The sequence below is a fragment of the Cryptotermes secundus genome, unplaced genomic scaffold, assembly GCF_002891405.2.
Source record: "Cryptotermes secundus unplaced genomic scaffold, Csec_1.0 scaffold159, whole genome shotgun sequence".
In the NCBI taxonomy this organism is placed as follows: Eukaryota; Metazoa; Arthropoda; class Insecta; order Blattodea; family Kalotermitidae; genus Cryptotermes; species Cryptotermes secundus.
In genome coordinates this window covers 4305654-4332310 of record NW_019725416.1, presented here as the reverse complement: position 1 = coordinate 4332310, position 26657 = coordinate 4305654, and the positions used below count along the sequence as shown (strand labels likewise).

At 41.7% G+C, this 26657-nt stretch overlaps 1 protein-coding gene across 4 annotated transcripts in view; it reads right to left on the bottom strand.

Moving 5' to 3' along the window:
* Positions 1 to 26657, bottom strand: part of LOC111863320 — a 1149828-nt gene that overhangs the window by 216164 nt on the left and 907007 nt on the right. For all 4 annotated transcript variants that reach the window (XM_033751009.1, XM_033751005.1, XM_033751008.1 and 1 more), the window contains one exon: positions 9490 to 9599. In XM_033751009.1, the coding sequence (XP_033606900.1) occupies positions 9490 to 9599 (110 nt within the window). The remainder of the gene's footprint in view (positions 1 to 9489; positions 9600 to 26657) is intronic.

Here is a 26657-nt window from a genome sequence, read left to right as displayed (position 1 = left end):
GGTCCGAGTACCGCGGGACTCATGACCACATTTTGTTGTCTCAGATTCGAGACTCCTCCAACCTGGAGTGCCAGGTCTCCGTATTTATATCCCCCAGGGACAGGATGGCCGGGTTATACCCTAACGCACTGGGTTTCCTTTTCGTGGCCTCCCGAGACTCGCAGGTCTACGGTGGAGGTATTCGACCCCGTCTCCGCATTGCGTGGCAATAGTTGAAGCATGTCCTGGTAGTTGACTGCACGCTCTTCCGACGCAGCTCCTTTTCACAGCTCGGGGTGAACCGAAGAGAGATCACTACCTCGAAGAGTTCGTCTGTTACTGCGTCTATTCGTTGCAGCGGGAAAGTGTTAATTCCGTGGCGAACAGTTGTCTAGCAATGGATCACTCTGGCTGTCAGGCGTCATGTCATAATATTTAAAATAGGATTTCAAATACTTTGTCAAGGCAACCAGCTATTTTTGTAAACAGGTCCTAGATACCATTATTACATAATAATAGTTTAGGAGCTGAAAGACGCGATGAGACAATACCGTCTGTACAGAAGATGTCCGTTTCATGCGCATGCGTACAGAATGGCAGAATCCTAATCAGGAGAGATATTAAACATTGGGCCTACTATTTTTTTTTCTTTGGCGCTACATCCTCAATCTGGGCCTTGGCCCACCTCTACGAAACTTTCCGTTTCACTTCGGTTTACTAGATCATAAGATATTCGATAGGACTCCTTGGGTGGGTGATCAGCTAGTCGCAAGGCCTCTACCTCTACACACAAACTAAACATCCATGCCCTGAGTGGGATTCGAACGCACGGTCCCTGCTTCCGAGCGAGCGAAGACAGTGCATGCATTACAGCGCTCCTCTACCGTGACCGGCTGTCCTACTATTAGTTTTCAAAATTATTGTATAAGCCCGAATATAAAGCATCTCCTTGTTTTTCCAATGAGATAACAAGAAAAAAGCTCTTTGGAAACACTGGATATGTCATTTAATTGATGGTCATGCTCTTCTTACTGCTTATCATTTTTTTTATTTCTACTGCGGTGAGACTAAGTCCCTTGTACTGCGGCCACTTCTGGCCTTTTGTACCAGCCCCAGATGATAGGTGAGGGTGATTGTGGAGCAATTGGTGGAATGAAGATTGGCAATGGAAGCCGAAGTACTCGGAGAAAACCTGCCCCAGCACCACTTTGTCCACAACAAATCCCACTTGACCAGACACGGGATCGAACCCGGGCAGCCGCGGTGGGAAGCCAGCGACTAACCGCTTGAGCTATGACGCGGCCTCACTGTTTATCTTACTATATATATTTTAAGGACCCGAAAACAGGGCAGACACTCTTTTGTACGAAAGACTATTTGGAAAAACTTCATCCAATATTCGGGCTAATACGATAAATCAGCGGTACTCCCAGAAACAATGTGAAGATAATTATGTGTAACCATATCTCGAGATCGGGCCAAGCGTTACAGATACTCAGATTAATTATCTCTAAATTGTTTATTCTTGTCCGCAATAAAACGCGCTGTTACAGAGTAAAATTTAATTGTCCTCAAATAAATAAAGAAAGACAACATCTGTAATAACAGAAATAAAATAATGGTCATATTAACTCAGTTCAGATATTGATGACCAGAGCCTCTTTAATCTCATCAGGAATATACTATAACATGTATGGCTAGGCAACGGCTCGGTAAACACATTTCCTGGGTAACGCAGGCAATTATAGGACTTCGGTTACCAGGGTTTTTATACGCGCAGTGTAAGTTTAACTGATTAAAAACCGATATTCAGGACAACGAACCGTTCAAAGCACAGTAACGGCTAAGAACGTAATTACTGTACTTTTGAAAGAGGTGACTTATACAGGGGATTGCGGAGTTACTTAATTATGGGCTTACGGAATTAGACTTGGTACGGACTTAAATCACCGAATTCGTTCCAGGAGCCTGAGTTGTAATGTTGAAGACTTTATGTGTTATAGCTCCCGTAATCTTCTGAAATATTATAATTATTTGTAGTTACGACTGGTGAGTGTTCAATAAAAAGATTCATCTAATACAGAACCCATTAATTATTGGCCACGTAATCAGGATACATGAGAATATTTACGTAAGCGAGTGATCTTATGATAGAAATTGCATATTCTGGTATTTGTTTCAAACATTTCTTCGACATGGTGGATATCTGAAGGAACGGAAGTACCAATAATTTCTGCATGTGTTCAGTAGGGCAACTTATGTGTAATGTGAGAGCTCTGTATCACGAGACCTTTATCCGCAATAAATTAAGAAGCGTGCCAATTAAAGAAACTCCCGTGTTTCAGTCCGCAAGCGAACTATACCGACCGAGCGACCGCATGTCGGCGAAGTTAGTGCCAACTTTAGCGGATAGACGGTGTCGCCTGGTCAGCGCAACGAATCCCCACGGCCGTTAATTTCGGTTTTCTAGACCGGAGACGCTACTTTCCCATTCCAGTAGCTCCTCGATTATCCTTCACGTCACTGAGTGGACACTGTTCCAGACCCACAAATTTTCAGAAAATCTGGAAGCGCCGGGAATCGAACCCGAATCTCTTGATCTGTAGTCAGTAACTCCTTATGCTTATACTTGACGAAAAACATACTCTGAGGACTGCGTTCCATACGTACGCTGTGTAATAACCAATATTTCATGCAAGTAACCGTGGTTCCTGTTGGTGGATTTTAGTGAATTATAGTTTATTGGCAATATTGCTCAGGTAGGTCTCGAGTGGGGAAGGCTCAGTACAAACTCTATCCTTATATTCCTCTATAAAGACTGTTGCATAATCTCTCACAAGCTTCAGAACGATAATTTATTGGATTACCGCGTCCTCTAGTCTCGTTTGTGTGCAAACAATCTCGTTACAATGGTGGGAGGGTCTACAGCCTTCCGCTTCTCATACACCAGGACAGCCCTACTGCTGATAAATAACTCTTGGGAAGTGGGGGGGGGGGGCGTTCCAACAAGCTGAGTTGCACGTTTGATGACGACGATGTGTCTTTTCGTACCTCACGTTTTTGGGCTACTTTTGGAGTAACTCCATTATGGTTATCGGCAGTTCGATTTCATATTCTGTCACGTCAGGTTTTAAGTAAGGCAATTCTCAGTTAGCCAATGAAGATATGGAGTATAAGAGAATCCGGGGAATCCCGAACATTTTGATATTGTCGCGTATCGGGCCTATATCGCGACAAATAACTTCACGATGTATTTTATATAGCGAACTTTATTTCACATCCGCTCTCACAATCACTCAATATTACAATCTGACGATTACTGCTATCTGCAGTATCACAAATATTACACTCCAAATGCCAGAATACAACTGACTGGCTGACTCTACGTCTCGACTCGGCGATATCCACGGTATAACTGTTGCCGTACAACTCTGAACTCTGCGGTAGCCACACTAGAACTGACTGTGAATAGCCTTCGCTGCTCCCTATGTAGCCTCGATCGGACAATACGGGAAAACGGCCACGTAATAGGCACCCTTGTTGCTAGCCACGCTGTGTTGCTATGTAACGCTAGCGGAGGTCACCGTTGTTACTATCGTAACGTCGCCGCTGTTGATTCGCGTTGCCTAGCGACCGCGATATCCCTCGGTGACGTCACCGCGGAGGGGAGTGGCGGGGCGGGAACTCGCCTATTACCGTAAGAACGCGAGCGTTACGCCACCGCCACGCACCGCGGGGGGGAGGTAGGGGTCAACATGTCACAATATTGACTGCTGTCACACTGAAAGCATAAGAAGAATATGTAACGTGGATATTATTAAAACGGTCTAATCATCTCTCTTACAGAGAAAGAAGATAAGATTGGAAAAGATGTGCACGACAATGTCGCCATCATTACAACTGGGAAAACATCCGCTTTTTGAGCCGTAGCCCCCCTTAGAAGATTCTGCTAAATTTGATCTGGTTTAGACTATCCGGTTTTACCTTCTTTGGATTCCGCAACAGCAGTTTTTTACAGAGCAAGTTTGTCAGCCTTGCGTCCAACACCCAACCTGGAAAGCAGGTCTCCGTATTTATGTCCCCCAGTGACAGGGTGACCCAGTTATTCCCCCAGGCACTGGGTTCCTTTTTCGTCGCCTTCTGCGACTCTCAGGGATAGGTGGCGGTATGGCCGCGCCATAGCTCAAGCGGTTAGTCGCTGGCTTCCCACCGCGGCGGCCGGGGTTCGATCCCGGGTCTGGTCAAGTGGGATTTATGGTGGACAAAGTGGCGATGGAGCAGGGTTTCTCCGCCTACTTCGGTTTCCCCTGCCAATCTTCATTCCACCAATTGCTCCACAATCACCCTCACCTATCTTCTGGGGCTGGTACAATAGACCAGAAGTGGCCGCAGTACAAGGGACTTAGTCCCACCCCACTAGCAATAAAATAAGAATATGTGGAGGTATTCTAAACCGCCTGGGCAGGGGTATTCGTTAAAGTAGTAAACAGAATTAACAGCGATGTAGTTTGAGGTTTACTAAACTACATTCTTCTACATTGAATTTAAAGAAAGTCTGATGAAGGGTTTATGGGACAGCTGAAAATATCCAATAGCATTTCGTGAAAGTCTCACACGCCGAATTCCACCAAAGCCTGTGAAAATGTTTATGAAATATATTGGAAAGATCATTGTGGTATTATGTAAATCTGGTTTCATTAAGGATCAATATCGCTGAAAATCGGAAATACGCAACGAATTTCAATGGAAGTGTGCCATATCGATTTTGAAGAAAATTGTTCAACGGTACAGGCCTTGATACTAGGTCACAAACAGACAAACTGACAGACATGACCTCCACAGAAATCCTTATTTTTACTTAGTACGTAATGCCTAAAAACTGAAATCCTTCTGGCATAGAGGCAAGACACTGGACAGCATTGTACATCTCGGATTCAAAGCCAACTTAATCCAGTTTGGACTCTTCCATATGCACCCACTTCCCACCATCTCTGTTGAAGTCGCAACCATGTGCATATTGTCGCGTGTTGGGTATGCAACGCGAAAAATAAATTCACGTAGCCTTCGGATTCAAGAATTATCTATTGAACTCAATCATCCACACTTACTTAAGAGTTAGGAACACAATTACTACCACTTGCAATATCATTACTACTGCCTCTACTTCAATGCTTCTACTGCCCTCCGCGGGTGCGACATCTCAACTGTCCCTGGCCGTGGCCGGATCTCAAGTAACTTGGCAAATGTCTCCAACCCTTTTTATAACCTCTGCCGCTGCCATTCAATGAACCCTCTAACAGTTCGTTGTAACCGTGGAGACTCACTGTTAGGAATATAATACTGCATTATCCTTAATGTTGTATTTTAGCGTCCTGTTACACTGATTTTCGTCCATGATATATATACAGTGTCCGTCTTGTAATGCATCCACTTTCACCTGTCACTTCACAACATCTTTCGGCACCATAGTGCCATCATCAGGTGCTCCATTTACACTAATCTATTGCATTGCATGCCATTATGTTAATGTAAAATTATTTAAAAAGTATTTAAAAACATTTGAAACATTTTAAAACATTATAACTGACGAATATTTTAAAATACTTTTTAAATAATTTTACATTAACATAATGGCATACAATGCAATAGATTAGTGTATGTGGAGCACCTGATGATGGCACTATGGTGTCGAAACATGTTGTGAAGTGACAGGTGAAAGTAGATGCACTGCAAGACGGACACTGTATATGTATCATGGACTGCATTATCCCACTGTTTAGGAAGTAGGTCATTGTGTAGGAAGTGTTATCCGTTGTCTAGCAATGGCTGTTTGGAATAATGCATTCTTCAGTACGTTACATTATATTAAAAGTTACTAAAATCGACCTGTGGTTCGTGTATGCTCATAAAAACTGCTTATGTTATGTGGGTCAGTACGAAATTATAAGACGTAGTTATCAGGTATCTGAAAACGATTCAGAAGTGACGGTCATGGAATGCAGGATTTGGCTGGTAGATAAAAATTTGCCCATGCACTCTGTTAGTTTTACAGCTGCGTTAATTTTAATCTGGATTGTTATTAATGTTCCAAAGAAATCCTATTTTCCAGCTGGGCGTGTCTGTCCGTTTGTTCAACTGGAAATATGATATAAACTGGTAAATACCGTGAAGTTCGGTATGAACATCATGTCACTGGTCGTCTACCTTTCTTCGTGCAGTTTAACTCTCTGTAGTTAGGAGCAGAAACATTCCCATGCCAATTTATCTACTTTAGTTTCAACTGGCTTTGCTGCTTGTTATAGTATTAATTTTTTCTTTTGTGTTGTGATTTTAATTTGATTCTTTCGAAATGACGAGAACAATGTAAGCACTTTTGAACCTAGGGTCGTCAGTTTTGAACGACTATATTTGAAAGGTTTACATCAAACAAGAAATGATGGGTTAATAGATGTTTACGACACAGTTTTTGCACGAATTCTTTAGCTGTGTGGCTGTTAAAGGACAAATAATTGTAACTTAAACTCAGAAATATATATGGTAATATTACAAAAATATAACAGCATTATGGATATTTTATAAACTTAAATTGCCCTTAACTGACTACTCTAAAGAAAATTTATTTTAGAACTTCTATAAAACTATAGAAAATATAATGTAATTTGTTTCCTGTCAAAAATTTCTCCCTTCATCTGATCTCCACATATTAAAACTACTGATATAAATAATTTGTGTCCTCTAGCGAAATTAAGATTCACCTGGGATATTGCCCACTTATCTGAAAGACGTAAGAAATATAATATTCCAAGAAATTACATCCAGTGACAGGAGCACGGCAGCACACAGGGGACTACTTCTGTTGCCGCCATATTGCGAAAACAGCGCCATGGCATTACGGCGGTGCAGATAACCAACTCGGCAAGATGCTGCCGGTACAGACTGAAGTGACTTCAATAATTACACCCTTGAGAGTCATATTACATCCATTCGTATCCTTTCTAACCCTTATAATAATGGGGGTATGCCTTCAATTCCCGTCCAGAACAGGGGCATTACAATGTTACGTGATCCTGATCTAAGAGTTTTCACGTGTCTGTGGACCACGCCTCAGGCTGTAATGCGTATAACTTTTAATTCCTCCTACCTAGAAGGTTAGAATGTAGACTGATGGAGTCTCTGTTTATTTTATGGTGCAATGTGTTTAATTGTCATAAGTGCCTGAATTTGCTAAAACAGAGACTTAAATACAAGAAAATGGCGGAAATTATGTACAAGCGAAGAATGAGTTGCAAAAACGAAATATTTTCCCATCCTATTTCAAACTAATACCTGATTCGATGGGGATTCTATGATTCTTCTTTGGAAGCTGACAGTCGTTTATCTTCTCAACGAAATCCCTGCCTTTTATGGAAACCGCAGTGTTTACTACAACCGTGTTCACAAAAGCCCGCCCAAGGAATGCATCCCGAGCAAGTTGAATGCAGTCCACAAATTTGTATTAATGTATTTTTATAAATTCGTCAGAACATTACCCCTTTCCGTGGGCCTAATTATCACAAATGATCTCTTCTTTTCTTCTAGAGTATTACCGCCTGAGGAGGTTTACGTGCTCCAATGACCCGAAGAGCTATGCTGGCGGGAGCGTAAGCTCCTGGTAGAACCATCCATGCAAGACACGTTAAAGAGTAGGGGCCAGACGAAGTGTATTCCCTGGTCCTCCAGGTTTGGGGGTTGAGTGTGGAAAAATTTACTGTTACGAAACCATGGAGGAGTTCAAGACCCACATAGGGTTGTGCTAGGAAAGAATAAGTAAAGACATTTTCAATCTGCTTTCCTACAACAATTTGTAAGCATTTTTCATGTTCCTATGCGTGTTACAAGTTCTAACCTTCTCACTTCCTTGATTTCATCACCCTAGTTCTACATGGCGAAGACTAAAGGTTATAAAACTCCTTATATGCTATTTTCTTTAACCTCAAGTTACTTCCCATCCTTTATATTCAAATACTGTTGCATAATGCTGTCCTCAAACTTCCTTAAAGTAAGAGACTAAGCTTCGTACCAGTATAAAACAATGGGTAACACTATAGTTTTATAGGTGTTAATCTTTATGTATATACGTGTAGATGTGTGTAGGTCGGAGACGTGAAGATAAATTATTATGAAATAAACAAAAAGAAGGATTACCCGAATTTAATTTGCCTTTTACTTCTTCGATGAAATGATCTTGATTTGTTACTGTCGTTTCCAATATTCGAATTTTGCCACACTTTGTCCTCAGGCAACCTAAATTTCTAGTTGATAAGCAATCTTATCAATGTTCACTGTTTTTGTCACATTTCGCAAATTTTGACTGAAATTAATGAAATTATGGTCCATACAATGAAAAGCAAACCAAATGTTAAAACTGGGTTCTTCAACTGATGACTCGATCGACGATATTTCATGGAACAAATTAACGTAGGCTAATGGGGACGACTGTCCAAAATTCCGTAAGTGCAACAGATAAAAGAGCACCACTAATTTCTCGTGTTTGCATGACTTATGTATGTATGTATGTATGTATGTATGTATGTATGAAGGGTGGGCCAAAATCCGGTCCCTGCACAGCGACCAACAGTGACCTATCTGCATGACTTAAATTTCCATATTGACTGCTCGTCAATTTCCATCTCTAGTAATCATGAATACCTGATATTCATAAGGTTCCTGATCTCTTGACGGTGGGAAAGGCACTCCAAATTCAATTCTTCCACACTGCACAGGAAGCGAGTCGACAGTTTAGTTAGCACCCTCCTGTCGTCGAAGAGGCGACCCCACTTCAAAACACCTAAGGGGCCCGATATCAAGAATGACTGTGCTAGCGAGGACCATCGGCAAATTACTGTCCTGCTCTTTTCTGCACAGGAAACACAGCCTATACCCTATATTAGACCTACGCTTCCATATATGTTCTTATTTTTCTTTGCTGACGCTACAACCCTGTATATTTCCTGGCCGCCAACACGTTTTTGTAACACTAAATATTTCCACGCCCAACCCTTGAACCTGGAGGACCAGGAAATTTACTTCGTCTGGCCCCTACCCTTTAACATATATGGTATGGGTGACTCTACCAGGAGCTTTCGCTCCCGCCAGCATAGCTCTTCGTGTCACTGGGAAACGCAAACCTCCTCTCCAAGATAAGGCGGTAGTCCTCGAGAAGGAATAATATGTTAATAGATAAAATTTAATCAACAGAGATCAACAGAAATGCTTCAGAAGTGCGTTGCGATTTCTGTTATGTATATTTGCTAACTGAATTCCAGCTGGTGGCAAAACATTACTGTTTGGCGAATCCCTGAATATGTCAACCCGAATCGAGAATTGCGAGATAAGAGAAATGTCGACTTCACTTATTCCTAACTTCATAGACGAACAAGAGAAATCATTAGAGGAAGCTCTAATTCGTTAACATCATAAAGGAAACTCATTTACCCAAGTAATGAGGATCGATCTATCGATCTGTCCTACCTGACACTGCTGAGGTCCCTGACGGTTTGGGGACGAAGCCTTAGGCCGAGATTTCTTGACTGCTAATTTGCTGGAATCTGCCACTCCCTTCACATCCTCCGTACTGCCCACTGGGGAGAAAATAACACATTAAATTAATGTTAATTAAACGCTCAAGTCAGGGAGGATGAGATTGGCACGGCATGTAGTACGAATGAGGGAGAAGAAGAACGCATATAGGATATTGGTGGGAAAGACAGAAGGAAAGAGAGCACTGTGAAGACCATGGAATAGGTGGATGAACAACATTAAAATTGATTTTAAATAGAATAGGATGGTATGGTTTCGATTGATCTGGCTCAGGATAGGGATAAATGTAGGTCTCTTGTGAAAACGGTAATGAACCTTCGGGTTCCATAAATTGTTGGAAAGTTCTTGTTTGTTAACTGGGATTCATACACTTGTTTAGTTTCTTTAATCGCTGTTCGATTATTAGGTGAATTCGATCTACAGTCGATCAGTACGATGATAATTGTCAAAAAGATTGTCTTGTGAGATGTAAATTAGAGCAGTCGGAAATGAAACCCTATTTTTTCAGAAGAAAATATCACTTGCATTTTCAGGTCGAAGAGCAAACGAAGTAAGAAACCAGTAACGTGAGCTTATCGACTGTTCCTGCTTGTTTTATGTTTCGCTTATCCTTCGACTCCGAACATAGAAACGAAATGTTCTTCAGAAAATTCGGGCTCTCTCAACTACACGACATACAACTAAGAAGACCGAAATCTTTGTGGACAGTGGTCAGATTATGGTCTTCGAAAGAAGAGGTTGCCTCCATTGCTAGTGTCCAAGTTAAATTGGCTCTGAAGATGGAGGCATAATTTTGCTCCGAAACGCTGGTATTCGTTTTCAAGACTAGTTGATGTCACAGAAATCTGAACAAGCAAGGCTGTGAAAAATCTCAACACTTTTACGGAAATGCAATGAGTTAACATATTTAATTAAACTCCGTGACAAGCCTAATGTTAAAATTAATCTCGGAGGAGAAGGATTTGAAGATGTGAATCAAACGTTGGCAATATGTGTAGAAGGTGATGACGCTACGGACTCCAATGAAGAGGGAATTCCTTGAAGAGTTTCGAATTTCTATAATTTGATAAAGAGGGGCCTGTATTAATTCATAATTCCGTTCAAGGTCGAATTATTCGATCCTGAAAATCGAGACAGAATGTACTTCCGAAACGTCAGCAACAGCGTCCACAATCACATGGCGTAAAAACTCAAGAACAGATTTAAGATCAACAATTAACCATCATGAAACTAAAATAATTAATAATATTTACTTATATTTTAATTTAAAAACAACACTTCACGCGGAATAGGATTTTCTCGGCTCTCATTGGGTCACTTAAAATAAGGATGTAATGATAACTTATATTAACGACAAAAATTACGTGAAATACATTAGATTCTTAATAATGGGACATGAAGAAATATCTCTCATACATATGTATCGTGAATTGAGAATGTAGTCATTGCTCCTGTGCTTCTTATGTATAAAACAACCCGCAGATACTGTATGAGGGGCAGATAATATTGTAGTTGGTTCAGCCACTACGCTACAAACCGGAAGGTCGCGGGTTCGAGTCCGGATGAGGTGGATTTTTCAATTTGACCTAATCCTTCCAGCCGCACTATGGCCCTGGGGTCGACTCAGCTTCTAACAAAGATGAGTACCAAAAATCTTCACGGGGAGTAAAGGCCAGCCGATGCGTAAGGCTGACAACCTCACGGCCATCTGTGAGCCGATTGTCTAGAGAAAATGTTGGAGCCTCGACGTCTCACAACCCTATGGGCCTTCACGGCCTATTACAAGGATAGTTCTTTTTAGATACTGCATGAAACACAGCGTATGTGGTGTAATGAATCAACTACGGTCACAAACGTTTTTTCTTCTTGGCACTACAGCCCCAGTGGGTCTAGGCCTACCTCCATGAACTTCTCCGTTCACTTCGGTTTTTCTAGATCTTACACATTCGGTAGGACTCCTTGGGCGGGTGATCAGCTCGTCGCAAGGCCTCTACCTGTACACAAACACAGAAAAACGCACACACACAAACTAAACATCCATGCCCTGAGTGGGATTCGAACCCACGATCCCGGTTTCAAAGCGAGCGAACACAGTACATGCCTTAGACCGCTCGGCTACTGTGACCGGCGGCCACAAACTTTACTGAATAATTTATTCATACTATACTTCTTTTTATATGAGCAAAATTTGGTATCTATTTCGAAATTTCTATAATTCCGAATGCTCCAGAATTGTATTAGCGTCATTAATGTGCTTGTATTACTGAGGAAGGGCAAGAGGATGGCTGTATGTTGCTGGCACAAACGAGAATTCGAATTGCTGTATCAGCGCCGCATCAGCGCAGTGATCAGGCCATTACTCGAACTAGACTGGGACAGAACATGCCCCCCTTAACTACCCGCCGTGGTAAAATAAAGACAAAGAATTTCCAACTCAATCACCGAACCATCTGAACAGAACCATGTTCAGCGGATAGTGCAGCAGGTTTCCCGGGAATTCTGGTAACGATTCTACGAGATTATCCGGAGTCGCAAACACGGACCACCGCTATTCTTCATGACGCATGCGTAAGGATAAAAAAGTAAAGGTAACCCTGTAACAGGCCGTGGAGGCCCATAGGTTTGTGAGATATTGATATTCCCATATTTTCTAGAAAATCGGTTAATAGATGGCGGAAAGATTGTCAGCCTTACGCGCCGGCCGCCCTTTACCCCTAAGAATATTCCTGGTACTCATTTCTGTCAGAGGCTGAGTATACCCCAGGGCCATAGTGCGGCTGGATCGAATAGGTAAATTGTAAGTATTCAATGACCTGATCGGGATTCGATCCCGCGACCTTCCGGCTTGTAGTACAGTGCCTCAACCAACTACGTTACCGCGTGCCCCCCCCCATGCGTATGGATTCGCATTCTATGTCCATGTTCTTCAGTTTCAGAACGGGTTGAAAATGTAACAAGCGTATAACACAATTTTCATGGGACCCTTACTCTTGAACAAGAAGTACTGGTAGCAAATAATCGACTACTTTTCTTTGAAATGACATGGATCCCATAGAAAACAACGCCTCCAAAAATTCTTTTTTGGCGGAGGAACGTGTTTACCCAGCCGTTGACTAGCAACGATAGGGGGATACATAGTCCAGTCCATTACATTGCTACTAGTCACGCTAGCACAGTAATTCTTGGTTTCGAGTCCCACGGGACTCACGACCACATTTCATTGTCTGACGACTCTGAGAGCCTAGGTCAACCTTTTACACCCACACACACACACACACACACACACACATACATATATACACGCGCGCGCGAAACATATCCGGAAAGTAAAGATACAAAGATTAACTTGTGACACTTTTACAACACATCTTTATTTACTTTTTAACATAGTCATCATGGATTGCAATGCACTTAGTGATCCTGGGAACGAGTTTTTTTTATCCAATTTTCGCAGAAATCTCCAGCCTGCTCTCTTATTCATGCAGAAACTTGACACTTCTGGACATTGCTGATGTAGTTCATCGAAGGTTAAACGTCTGTCAGCACGAATATTTTGATCAATATTCTGGATGATTTCATCAGTGATAATGGCTAGCCTTCCACTCCTTATTTCATCATGAACATCACTTCTTCTCGCTTCAAATTCACGACACCATTTTGCCACGTCCTGCCTGTTCATAACATCTTCACCGTAAACAGGTACAAGTTGGCGATGAATTTCAGCAGCAGTTTCTCCTTTCACGTGAAGAAATCGAATTACTGCACGAATCTCACCTTTGGCGGGATTTTCAATTGACACGGCCATTTTAAACGCACACTGCGAGGACAACGTTGCCGTGACTGTGACCGGTGAACTCAGCCGTGTCATACGGTCTCTATCTCACACGACAGCGCTGTCATTTCTGAAAAAAAAATCCCTTGAAGTTTTATTGAACTTGTATCTTTACTTTCCGGATATTCCTTGTAAATTTCCAAAGAGATGTTCAGTTTTATTACAAAACTTGAAGAGCCCAGTGGAAGACAAAGTCGCAGATGGAAGGCCTATATGAAAATTTGTCTGGAGGGATTCAGGAAAATTTGCGGGAGTCGAATTCAGATTTCAACAACTCTCGAATAAGAAGTGCCAACCGCTTGACTATGATGCTGAATGAAATTACGAGGAGCTAACAGAGAGGTTCGGCCTCATACTCTACCGAGCTGAGCGTCTGGCATTGCTAATGACGCTCAACATGGTATATACTCGTATATCGATCTTAAACAGTGGAGAAATGCTGTATATATTGTTGTTTTGACTACTTGGCATGGTTGATACGTATTTCCACATACCTGCTCCTATTTCGGAGCCGCGTGTTGAGGTATTTCATCTATTTTTATCCGATTGGATACTACAAAGAACGGACAGGCCTCATCAGTCTTCTGTGTTCACCACTACGGCCGAAATGTTGGCCCATGGCTCTGACAGAACCCGTCACCTTATTTTGTAACGAAGGCAGGGACCAATTCTTCACTGCAAGAAGTGGGCGTATAATCCCATTTGACCTTCTTGTAAACAAGATCACCGACCTCTCATTTGTGTTATACGTATTTTTGATATTTTTAAATTGTTTAAAAGATTAAACTTTCGGGCTCTTTCCCGATAATAAATCAGTAATAATTATTAAATATGCTTGTCACACGAATCATGCCAGAGAGGATATTTCGATCTATATATTACAACCTTAAAAACTGTAAATAGAATACAGGCAGTTGTAAACTTTGACGCAAATAAAATACTCTTTTATAATAGCAATAAAAAGACAGTTGGGGCAAATCCATATAAAGGGTAATAATGGAAATGGGTAGAGATAAGCTAATTTATAACAACTACAAGTGTAACAATACATACAGGTGACAAGACACACAGTATACACAAAATATAGGAGGAACGACTCCCATAGTGGATGGGTGATATAATGCGCGAGTTTGAAATGAGACGTATAGGATGATAAATCTTAACAAATTTTAATATATATAGATTTTATTATGGTACACGAGGAATATACATTTTAAATTATTTTATAAACGACACATGATGGCGAGCAGTGCAATAGTTTAACGTAGGTGACACATCTGAAGATGGCACAGTGATGCCGAAACATGTAGTGAAGTGACAAGTGAGATTGTGTGCACTAGAAGACGGTCAATACATACGCATCATAGACGAGAATGAGTGCAACAGGACGCTAAAATACAACATTATTTGTAGCCCGTTAAATGTCAAGCGACATTTGAGGAACACGTCGCTTCCATCTTCAGGATTTTAGAGCAAGCCAAACAAGAAATCAGCAGTAAGCAGTCAGCCTGTTTTCCTCTGAAACGTCGGTTAAATTTTAACGGACTACACGGCGTTGGTATCCTAGAAGACAAAAATTCCTCGTTGTATTCTTAAGAGCTTTTGATTCCATCTGTTCCTTTTTATTTCCTACTTTCACCTCTTCTATCGCCGCTGGGAACGTTCAATGTTGCCACATTTTGTTCTGTTTATATGTGGCACTGGGCTGATGCCCATCTCTGATGTACGTGCGTTTTCTTTGACCTCCAGATAGTCTGCCTCGGGGATCGATATGTAAACCTGTCCAGTTGGAACTGTAATGCTATTTGCTGCTGTGTTTAACGTAACTAAATTACATTTACGTAAGTAATGTAAACATTAGTGAGTGTATACCACACAGCTGTTGGGAAATGAGGTACATCAGTCAGCGTTGCGTGTGCGATCCAAGCCATTTTCAGCGTCGAGTATTCAACTGTGGTCCAGTGGTCACTTCCTGGCTACATATACAGAGGTCCCGGATTCGATTCCTGGCGCTACTAGATTCTCTGAGAAGTAGTGGGTCTGGAACGGGGTCCACTCAACTTCGTGAGCTGTAAATCGTCAATGATTCTGCACGGCGATAGGATAGCTTCGGTGCTTCTGCGATACGATTGAGCGAACCTGCCGGTGAAAATAATATGGCTGTTGTCTCTTTCAGGACGTTATACCAGTATCTGTGTGTAATACCTGGTAAAAACATGAAAACTCTAACAATAAGAGATTATAGGTCGAGATTCTAACCGTAATACATGCCAGGCGCGTTACCGCTGAACTAACTTGCGCGGGTATTATGTCGGCTGTTTTTGTCTTCTTTGTGGTATCGGGCTATCGCCTGAAGAAAATCACGAAGACGCCAGTCGGAATAACCAGTGCCCAGGCCGAAGTTCGAAGAGATTATTTTCAGAATAAAATTCACTGTCTCTACCGCTGAGCAAAGCTTCAAGTTGATCACTGCATACGTAAGCATGATGTGTAAATTAATGTTTGAGGTGCTTTTCAAATTAGGCAAAATTCTAAGTAATCAGATCTTATAATTGCTTCATAAAACTTTCTTCCTGTGTGCAGGCGGGTTAGAATACCTCCACCGCAGCTCTGGGAGCCGCAGAAGGCGACGAAAAATGAATCCGGTGCCTGGGGGTATAATTGGGTGACCCTGTCGCTCGAGGGCAAAAGTACAGGGCCCGGGTCCTTCAGATTGGGTATTGGGCGCAAGGATGACGACCTTGTTCTGTAAAAATTATTATTGCAAAATCCACAGACGTGACAACGAGATGAAATCTGGCAGAATCTTCTAAACAAGGCTATGGCTCAAAACGTGTACTGTTTTGCCGATGAAGATGAATCGGACCATTCCTCTGAAACTTCATTCTTTTGCAACGGCGCTACTAATACATTCAAGTGGCTCGGATTTCAATTTCATTTCCCCGAGTTTAACTTCCTTCAGAGGGCAAAGTAGAACTTTTTCTTTCTCCTCTTGCTCCCACTTTGGAGCACAGGGCTTATTTTTCAGTTTAATGAATATTTTACAGCTGTAGAACTCCTCGGACGAGTGATCAGCTCGTCGCAAGGCTGCTACCTAAACACGGGACAATACAAACACAGAACAAACGCATACACACACACCAACATCCATGCTTTATGTGGGATTCGAACCCATGATCCGAGAGAGCGAAGATGATACATGCCTTAGACCGCTCGGCTACCGTGACCGGCAAGGACAAATATAAGAAATCTATTCTGTACACTCTACGATCCAATTTATCTAAAAAATATGTGTCTTTGCTTTGCTATGCTTCAACATACGCCTAATTATATTGCTATGGCTCGATTGTTTGTGTGTACAAAACAGAAACTGGACTCTGCTAGGTCGGACGCCATGTTTGCCGTGAGGAGCCTTCGTGTTCTACTGTTGCAGGAAGTTAGGTTAGGTTCGTCTTATCCTGTAACACCAACCCAAACTCTGATCTGGAATCCAGCAAACCGCATCAGCGCAATACATAATACTAACAGCACATTTGGCTGTCAGACAGTTTTAACATGTTCAGAGCTGAGAACTGTCTTACTCTCTCTTCTCACAGTTCCGGAGGTGTTACGCCTGAGTAAGCTGACAAGCCTAGCAGTGACAAATTCAGCATGACCTCAGTATTCGGAGTAAACCCTCCGAAACGCAATCAGCCTTTAACGAATCTGATAACATAATTTGTACCTGCCTGTGTGGTATCCCTGCCATTTGGTAGACAAAAGCAAATCCAAACTAATTCTACATCTGCAATGCCTATTTCTCCTGAAGCACTTAACCGAACTACTCACTGTGCACACTTTGCTAGTAATTTCGAAGTCTGAGAGCAGCTGAATCCTGCGGCGTTTGAGGGGACCCAATGTTACAGAATGAGACAATGGAACATGTAACCACATCTCAATTCGCATATATTTCGTCATTCTAAATGAAATATTCATGGAGAATTAGAACGAAGGGAATATACATATATAGTCATACTGACGTGGGGTTACCAAAATAACTTCTACAAATTTTCATCTTAGGTAGCATATCGTTCTAATTATAGCATGTAAAAGATAAAGAAATGGTGCCGGTCACGGTAGCCGAGCGGTCTAAGGCATGTACTGTCCTCGCTCGCTCGGAAGCCAGGATCGTGGGTTCGAATCCCACACAAGGTATGGATGTTTGGTATGTGTTTAATCTGTCTTTGTGTTGTCCTGTGTTTAGGTAGCGGCCTTGCGACGAGCTGATCACTCGTCCAAGAAGTCCTACAGTCTGTGAAATGATCATGAAGTTGACAAATCACAGGCCAGGGCCCAAGGGAGCTGTAGAGCCAGTGGGAAAAAGGTAAGAAGGTAAAGATGTCCCTGTGCTTAACTAATTAAGCACTACACCATGAAGATGTATGGGGGAGTAGATGTATAGATCCACATATTCATGACCTCGGCACTAGCTGGAGGTGAGTGGTCAGCTTCATGCCCTGCCGTTTTACCCCTGGGGAAAGAGCCCCGGTACCAATTGGATAGAAGGTTGGGTGGATCCCAGAGCCGGTCTGGACAACGCGGGGAAAAGAAAATTCTTTGCCTTACTGTTACTCGAACCCCGACCCGTCGGTAGTCCAGCCCGTAGCCATTCGCTATACCGGCTAAGCTATCCCGGTTAATTATAGCACGTAAAAGGTAAAAAGTAAACATGTCGTTGTGCTTAACTAATTAAGCACTACGCCATGAAGGCGTATGGGGGAGTGGATCTATAGATCCACATTTTCATGACGTCGGCACTAGCTGGAGGCGAATGGTCAGCTTCACGCCCTGGCAACTTTACCCCCAGAGGAAAGAGCCCCCCCCGGTTCCCATTGCATAGGAGGTTGGGTGGACCCCAGATCCGGTCTGGACAACGTGGAGAAGAGAAAATTCTTGACCCTACGGGGACTCGAATTCCGATCCCTCGGTCGTCCAGCCCGTATCCAGTCGCTATACTGACTACGGTATCCCGGCTCCTAATTATAAGATGTACAAACTATAATCATCAAAGTAAAACAGTAACCAACGTTAGACTCTACAAAAGACAAACATGTTTCAGCCCCTAATGGGTCATTTTCAGGGGAATGTCATATAAACTTCTTAGCGTCAGTCATTCCAAGAGTTGACGTATGTTGGGCTCTTGAAGGATATAACGTCTATATGTGTTGTAGTTTGATGGTATTATTGTGAACATAGACCTATAGTACTCTCTAGTTTTTGAGATGTAGATATATCTACAGGAAAGGAGAATGTAAATACGCTACACCCACTAACATTTACGCTCGGGAACATTCAACTAATGGGGTTCGTGTTAACGCACCTGAAATATTACTTTATTCGCTTGAGGTTTATAGACTGAAATATATTTGTTTATAACGATGCTCGCCCGGTCACGGTAGCCGAGCGGTCTGAGGCATGCACTGTTTTCGCTCGCTCGGAAGCCGGGATCGTGGGTTCGGATGGTTCCTGTGAGGTACGAACTGAATTCTTATATATTATTCTTATACACTGCCGGTCACGGTAGCCGAGCGGTCTAAGGCATGCACTATTTTCCCTCGCTCGGAAGCCCGGATCGTGGGTTCGAATTCCACTCAGGGCATAGATTTTTCGTGTTTGTGTGCGCATTTTTCTGTGTTTGTATACAGGTAGAGGCCTTGCGATGAGCTGATCACCCGCCCAAGGAGTCCTACCGAATGTCTAAGATTTAGTAAACCTAAGTGAAACGGAGAGCTTCATGGAGGTAGGCAAAGGTCCAAATTGCAGCTGCAGCGCCAAAAGAAAAAAAAATAATATTCTCGGCAATTTTACACGTTTTGATTACACAGTTACATTATTATTTAGTGCTGCTAGGTTTTACCCTCAGAATGTACATGTGATTCGTGGTACTCATTTCTGTTAGAGGCTGAGTCGACCCCAGGGCCACAGTGCGGCTGAAAGATTAAGTAAACTGAAAAAAATCTAATGACCTCATCGAGAATTTAATTAAATAATCTTCCTCGGGAGCAAAGCGCGACTGGCGCGTAAGGCTGATAACCTTACCGCCATCTTTGAGACAATTGTCTAGATAATGTGGGAGCCACAACGTCTCACAACCCTATGGGCCTCCACGGCCTGTTACAGGGATAGCTTTACTTTACTTTTTTTTTTTTACATTTATGTACATGTAAATTATGTTTCGTACGTAGATTATTTCCTGAAGCAAGATTCAAACGGATTGCTCTTTGTAATGGAGACATAATTTGTTTTCTGTGAGGTACGAAATAATTTCTCTCACGTTCCCAAAGAAAATCTGTAAAAATTCGTGAATTAGTTTCGTCATGTCGATCTATCCGTCCGTTCGCCCGAAATTGGGAATCCCCGAACGGATTTCATGGTATTTGATATTTGTGAATTTTACTAAAATCTGTGGGCACATTCCAGTTTCCGTAGGAGTACGACAACAACGGATTCCTTACATTACGGCCTACAGCATTTTTTCATATAGAATGATCGTAACTCGCATCATATTTTCCGGGGGCAAAATTAATGAAACACTATGTACAAGGAACAACGAAACACAGATTTCATGTCCTGAAAATGTTCTTCCGTAGCTATTTACAGCAAAAGTAAATAAAGTAAAGCTATCCCTGTAACAGGTCGTGAAGGCCCATAGGGTTGTGAGACGTTGAGGGTCCCACATTATCTAGACAATTGGCTCAAAGATGAAGGTAAGGTTGTCAGCCTTACGCGCCGGCCGCGCTTTACTTCCCAGGAAAATTATTTAATTAATTCTTGGTACTCATTTCTGTTAGAGGCTGAGTAAACCCCAGGGCCATATTGCGGCCGGAAGGATTATGTGAACTGAAAACAATTCAATGCCCTCATCGGGTACGGGTTCCGAAACAATTAAACAAAAGAGAGAGCATTTTCTGGAATTATTACATTATGAGTACATTTCATGACTTGTTAAATTATATTGTAACAATGATAACTGACGAAAACAGCCACTGATTGGTAATGGCTTCATTAAGAAGTTTCTGCCACAATGGATTAAAAAAAATAATAAAGGAAATGTTGCAGACATTTTCTGTGTGGTCCAACCCGAGGCTACGTAACGTGAAAAACGGACAAATGACCGCAGATGCCTGAGAGTGGAAAGAATGTGGTCTTGAGTCCCAGAAGGGGCCTGACAGCAAGACTGAATGGCCGACTGACCGTCAGTCGTAATGTGACTGTGGCATTGACTTGAAGTTAGTTGAAATTCGACAGCTCGTTGGAGAAACGAGTTAGCTGAAAGAGTCGCAAGACGGCTGTCATCCAATGACGACGTGAGCACTGAAGCTGAGGAATCCACAATGTTGGAAGCCGTCACCTAGCAACGGCTAGTGAAGTCAAATAGATAAGACTTAACTTGTGTTCTAGTGATAAGTAGAGTGCGTAAATTAGCAAGAGCGCTATAATTACGTGTAGTCACGGTTTATAAATATTCAATATATCCGATTATCAATCCAAATTCTGTGTCTAGTCACTAACAAGTAAAAATATTTAGACGAATTTCAGGTTTGTAAAGGTTAACAGGTAAATCTAGTGATTTCACAAAGGAAAATATAGAATTCATGAGCAGACTTATTAAGAAATTGACAAAAATAAAAAAGATAAAAGAAAAAAGAAAACCCTGAGTACGGAAGAAGGAAAAACTGCAGAATTCTTAGAATTGATTACTCGTTTTTCATTGACATCCCTGTTTCTACGGTTCCATTTCCTTCAGAAAAACGAAAAAAAAGGGGGGGAGAAGACAAAGAAGCCGACATATAGAGAGATACACACCGGGTTTAAGAGCCACAAACCTAAGAATAAAAACTTTTCACTGAGGCCCTGAAAAACCAATTATTCGTCTTCTAGTTGCTGAAGAAAACAAAGACTCGACCCAAATACGAGTATAACAAGCGAAGGAGAAGAGAGAAAACGAGGAGCAGAAGGAGAAGCGACAGCGGAGAAGTACGCGCAAACAATTTATATTTCCGTCGGGAGTTGTCAGTACAGAAGCTCAAACTCATAACTCAATTTCTTTCTCCAGTCAGCCCAACCTTCCTACAGAATAGTTTGAAGCGACAAACAAAGTTCTACACAATTCCAGTGAAACAATGCTAACTTACATAACAGAGACGTCGAAGAACGGTTTCGGAGTATGTTAACATTAATGGATTATATTTTTACTATATTCAGTATCTGATTCCACATTATATGGAATTTCACGTGTTATCTCAAGTACTGCCGGATTCCAAACCTGTCCGATATAACAGACATGAAACAAATAACGCATTTTATTTGTATTTACGTAGTTATAACGAAGAAACTGCCCATGTCTGTTTTCTCGACATGATTTCTTTCCAGAACTACGTACAATCCTGTATTCTAAACATGTAATGAAATTATAAGGTAAAACTTAACTTGGTCACTATAAATTCAATATAACAGCCATATATGTGGTGCTGGAGAAGGATGGAGAAGATCAGTTGCACCGATTATGTGAGAAATGAAGAAGTGTTAATTAGAGTCAGTGAGCAGAGGAATATCCTACATGAAATAAGAAAACGGAAGGCTAATTGGATTGGTCATGTTTTACGCAGAAACTGCCTTCTAAAAGAAGTTATCGAAGGAAAGATAGATGGGCGGATAGAAGTGACAAGAAGACGAGGAAGAAGACGTAAGAAGATGCTGGATGACCTTGGGGACAGAAGAGGATACTGTCATTTGAAGGAGAAAGCTCTAGATCGCATTAAGTGGAGGAATTGTTTTGGAAGAGACTGTGGACCTGTCGTCTTGACAGATTACTGATGATGATGATGATTTGCTTGGAATTGTATCAATTTTTTTGAAATGGAAGGTTCATATCTCTCTCGCACACAAAGACACATATGCGCTGGCGCTACGAGATATAGATTTGATTAAGACCTACAAAATTTATTTGAAAATATTTTCAATGTGATCAACATTTCCAGTATTTTACATATTACTTCAGAGATCCATACGCACTGAAAACAATGATAGAGACATTTCATATTAACATTCATTTATCAATGGCTCTACGGCCCGAGTCTAGTCAAGTGGGATTTGTGGTGGACAAAGTGGCGCTGGGGCAGGTTTTTTCCGAGTACTTCGGTTTCCCCTGCTGATCTTCATTCCACCGAATTCTCCATCATCATAATCACCCGGGACAGTCACAATAGGCCAATTAGTGGCCGCCGTGCCGAGTTGACCCAGTTAGACTCCACCCCCCACTATGCGAATTAAAAAAAAAAAGACTGACTTCTGATTTACGACTGGACTACACACATAGTCACGCGGTCCGAGATTCTTTCAAATTTAAGGAAGAAATTAAAGAAGAATTAAAAAAAATGTAACAAGTATTGGCCTGCTATCAAACAGACTATCCAACACAGACAAGGTCCTCACTGACTTCCTGTGTTTGATGGGAACGAACGAATTAAATGTACCAGAATACACGTGAAGAGAAATAAAATTCTATGGTTAAAATCTTAGTGAAACTGAAGAATGTTATAGTAACAGTGATGTACAATGTAGTATTACATATATAATTCTGTGAGGTGATTATATATTTAGTTATCAATGGATTAAATTTAATTATCATGCGCTACGCACAGCTCACGTAGCGACTGCTTGTGCTTCAGCGCCGTCTCTCATAACATGGGTTCTCATTCTTCGCTTACGTTTCTTATGCATTTATACAATTTTACTTTCGAAGTAGGGGAAATGTGTGGGAAAGCAAGGAGGAAGAGACCACTGGGAAGACCAAGGCGTAGGTAGGTGGACAATATTAAGATGGATCTTAGAGAGATAGGATGGGATGGTATTGATTGGATTGATCTGGCCCTGGATAGGGACCAGTAGAGGGCTCTTGTGAACACGGTATTGAACCTTCGGGTTCCATAAAATACTGGGAAATTCTTGAGTAGCTACAGAATTGGCGGCTCTTCCAGAAGGGCTCAGCTCCATGAGTAAGTAAGTATGCAGGGGAAATGTTGCGTTATTCAAGTATCAATTTTGAAAACAATTTCCCTCTTCCCGAAAATCATATCTCATTGTTCTGTGGCTTATGCCTCCATCATAACCTCTTTCGCATGGTAAGGATAAAAACAGGGATCCATATTTTTAGACTGTAACATCCACAGGGCGGAAGTTTCATGTTTCCTTCATCACAGTAATTATGATGACNCATTGTTCTGTGGCTTATGCCTCCATCATAACCTCTTTTCGCATGGTAAGGATAAAAACAGGGATCCATATTTTTAGACTGTAACATCCAGAGGGCGAAAGTTTCATGTTTCCTTCATCACAGGAATTATGATGACGACGGAAATGCTGGNCGAATCCCACTCAGGGCATGGATGTTTAGTTTGTGTGTGTGCGTTTTTCTGTGTTTGTGTACAGGTAGAGGCCTTGCGACGAGCTGATTATTCGCCCAAGGAGTCCTACCGAATGTGTAAGATCTAGAAAAANTAGGATTAAGAAACTGAGAAGGCAGCGAAGATCCAAAGGGCTGTAGAGCCATAGAGGGACAGAAATGAAACAACTTANTAGGCCTAGGCCCACTGGGGCTGTAGTGCCAAGGGGGAAAAAATGGTAAAGGTAAAAGTAAAAATAAAGGTAAATGTAAATTTATCCCTGTGCTTAATTAATTAAGCAGTACATCATGAAGACGTACGGGGAGTTGAGCCTCAGTTCATGGAGTGCTATGAGTGACTTAATTTCGTAAGTTTCGTAGCTTAGTGTGCAGGCAGACGGTTGTCTTAATGAAGAACCGATCTCAGTGGCCGCGCGGTCTAAGGCATAAACAGTCTTCGTTACCACGAACACTGGTGTCCTGGTTTCGAATCCCACTCGAGGCAAGAATACATGTGTGCATTTATTCTGTGTTTGTGTTGTTATGTGTGTAGGCAGCGGCCTTGCGAAAGGCTGATCAGTCGTCCAAGGAGTCCTACCGTCTGTGTATAGATTAAGAAACTGAGAAGGCAGCGAAGATCCAAAGGGCTGTACAGTTGTAGAGGGACAGAAATTAAACAAGTTCTTATCATAGAGAACTATGTAATGTTTCAAATGATCAATGTGAAGTCTAAGATTTCAGTAGACTGGATGCCCTGTATTTGTCAGAAATGTTGTCGACCTTTAACTTAATCCGTTCCTCTTCAACCTTTCATTGTCGAGGTTGTTTATTTTCGTTTTCATTACTTTACAGGCAGTAGGACTCCTTGGACGAGAGATCAGCTCGTCGCAAGGCCTCTACCTAAACAAAGGACAACGCAAACATAGAATAAACACATACACATACCAAACACCCATGTCTTGTGTGGGATTCGAACCCAGTATCCTGGCTTCCGAGTGAGAGAAGACAGTATATACCTAAACCACTCGGCTACCGTTAGCGGGTGTCAACCTTAAAAGGTAATGAAAACAGGTTTAGAAGAAAATTACGGCTTTAGAAACATTCGAAACATCGAATGGAAAATATCAATTTTCTGCGGGAAATAGTAGTAAAATATTTCAGAATATTAATAAAATATATGAGGAGAGTACATAGGGATAATGATTGAATTAAAGGGACAGTTAATAGTGAGCTGGTTAATAAAAAGCACGTTAATAATGAGCCGGTTAACAGGCGTTTTCAACCGTGATCAACATTTTGTCTATTCAGGTCTGTGAAAGTTGCAACACGTTAAAAAGTGCAGATTACTTGATTCTACGAGCTTCGGGGAGTTGTAAGGGTAAGAAGACAGCACAGCAAGACAAAGAAAGATACGAAAGAGAGAGAGAGAGATATATAAAAAACTTGGTTCATAAGGAAGTTTTACATAACTAAAACTCCAGGAAACTTTTCTTTAGAAGTACGTTTCACATGCAAAAATGTTAGCAGAAATGTATGCGAGTAGGAACACCGAGTTTCCTTCTGAAACTTTATGGAAACTCTAGCGTCAGAGTTACGTGTACACATTCGTGTCACACAATGAACGTGTGGCAAACAGCAATGAAAAGAAAGAAAGAAAAAATATAGGAGTGAAGGGAGGATGAGAGTTCTGCATCTCAAGAGGGCCTTCCTTATTACAGTAACCTAAGAAAAAGAGGTGCAAGTAGGGCCCGGTCTAACAAATAGATTGTTTAAAACTAGGGACATTACCACGAACGTACAATGCCTGCTTTGCTTCAAATAATGTAGGCTATACGGTTTACAAATTAACTTAACTCTTTTCAGCAAAATCTTACTTGAGGAAATAGTAATCGCTCAGTCGGTCAAGAAGTTCTTTTCATTTTTATAAAACTCGAAGTCTGATTACTATGTACACAAGAGACCGCCACTGGTCAAAGAATTCGTCCAAATCAGAGGCCCTTTGTAACATTGCTAGGGGTTATTAGCACCGTCCGTCCAACATTTATCTAGAGAAGTGTTTCTCAACCGCGGGGCCGTGGCCTGGGACCGGGTTCTGGCAAGAATTATACATGACCCTGCTCTTATAAAAAATAATTTGCCGGGCAGCCGTCTCACAAAGTTTGAGAACCACTGCTTTAGAGGACCCCCACATTTTTGGTTTTTATTCAATATATTCACGAGTAAAAAAGGGGTAAAACTATCTTTGTAATATTACGTGGAAGCCCATAGGATTGTGAGACGTCGAGGCTGCCACACTCCCTACACAGTCGGCTCACAGATGGCGGTGAGGTTGTCAGACTTACGTGCCGGCCGCTTTTTACCCCCAGGAACATATCTGGTACTCATTTCTGTTAGAAGCTGAGTTGACCTCAGGGCCATAGCGCGAGTGGAAGGATTAGGTCAATTGAAAAATCCAATGGCCTGATTTGTAATCTAAACCTTAACCTTGTAGCTTATAGCATATTGTCTCAACCAACTACGCTACTGAGTGCCCCAAGCAGTAATCCTACACGGTCTCACATCCTAAACGACAGGTTCATAGTCACCGGCGTGGAAGCCTCGAAGGGAAAGAGAGAAGTTGATGGAAAGAACCAAATGAAATGAAAGAAAAGAGACAAACATGTCGTAGCTTCTGATGATGAAAAGGGATTTTAAGTTCATTTACCTTGGGTTCTACGAAATATGTATAAGATGTTGTTGCACTTGCAGTAGCAAATATAATAGTTCTGTCTATGAAACGTAAAAAGGGGGAGGGATTAACACAGTGTGAAAGGACGCTAATTACAATTTGGAATTGTTATTTGA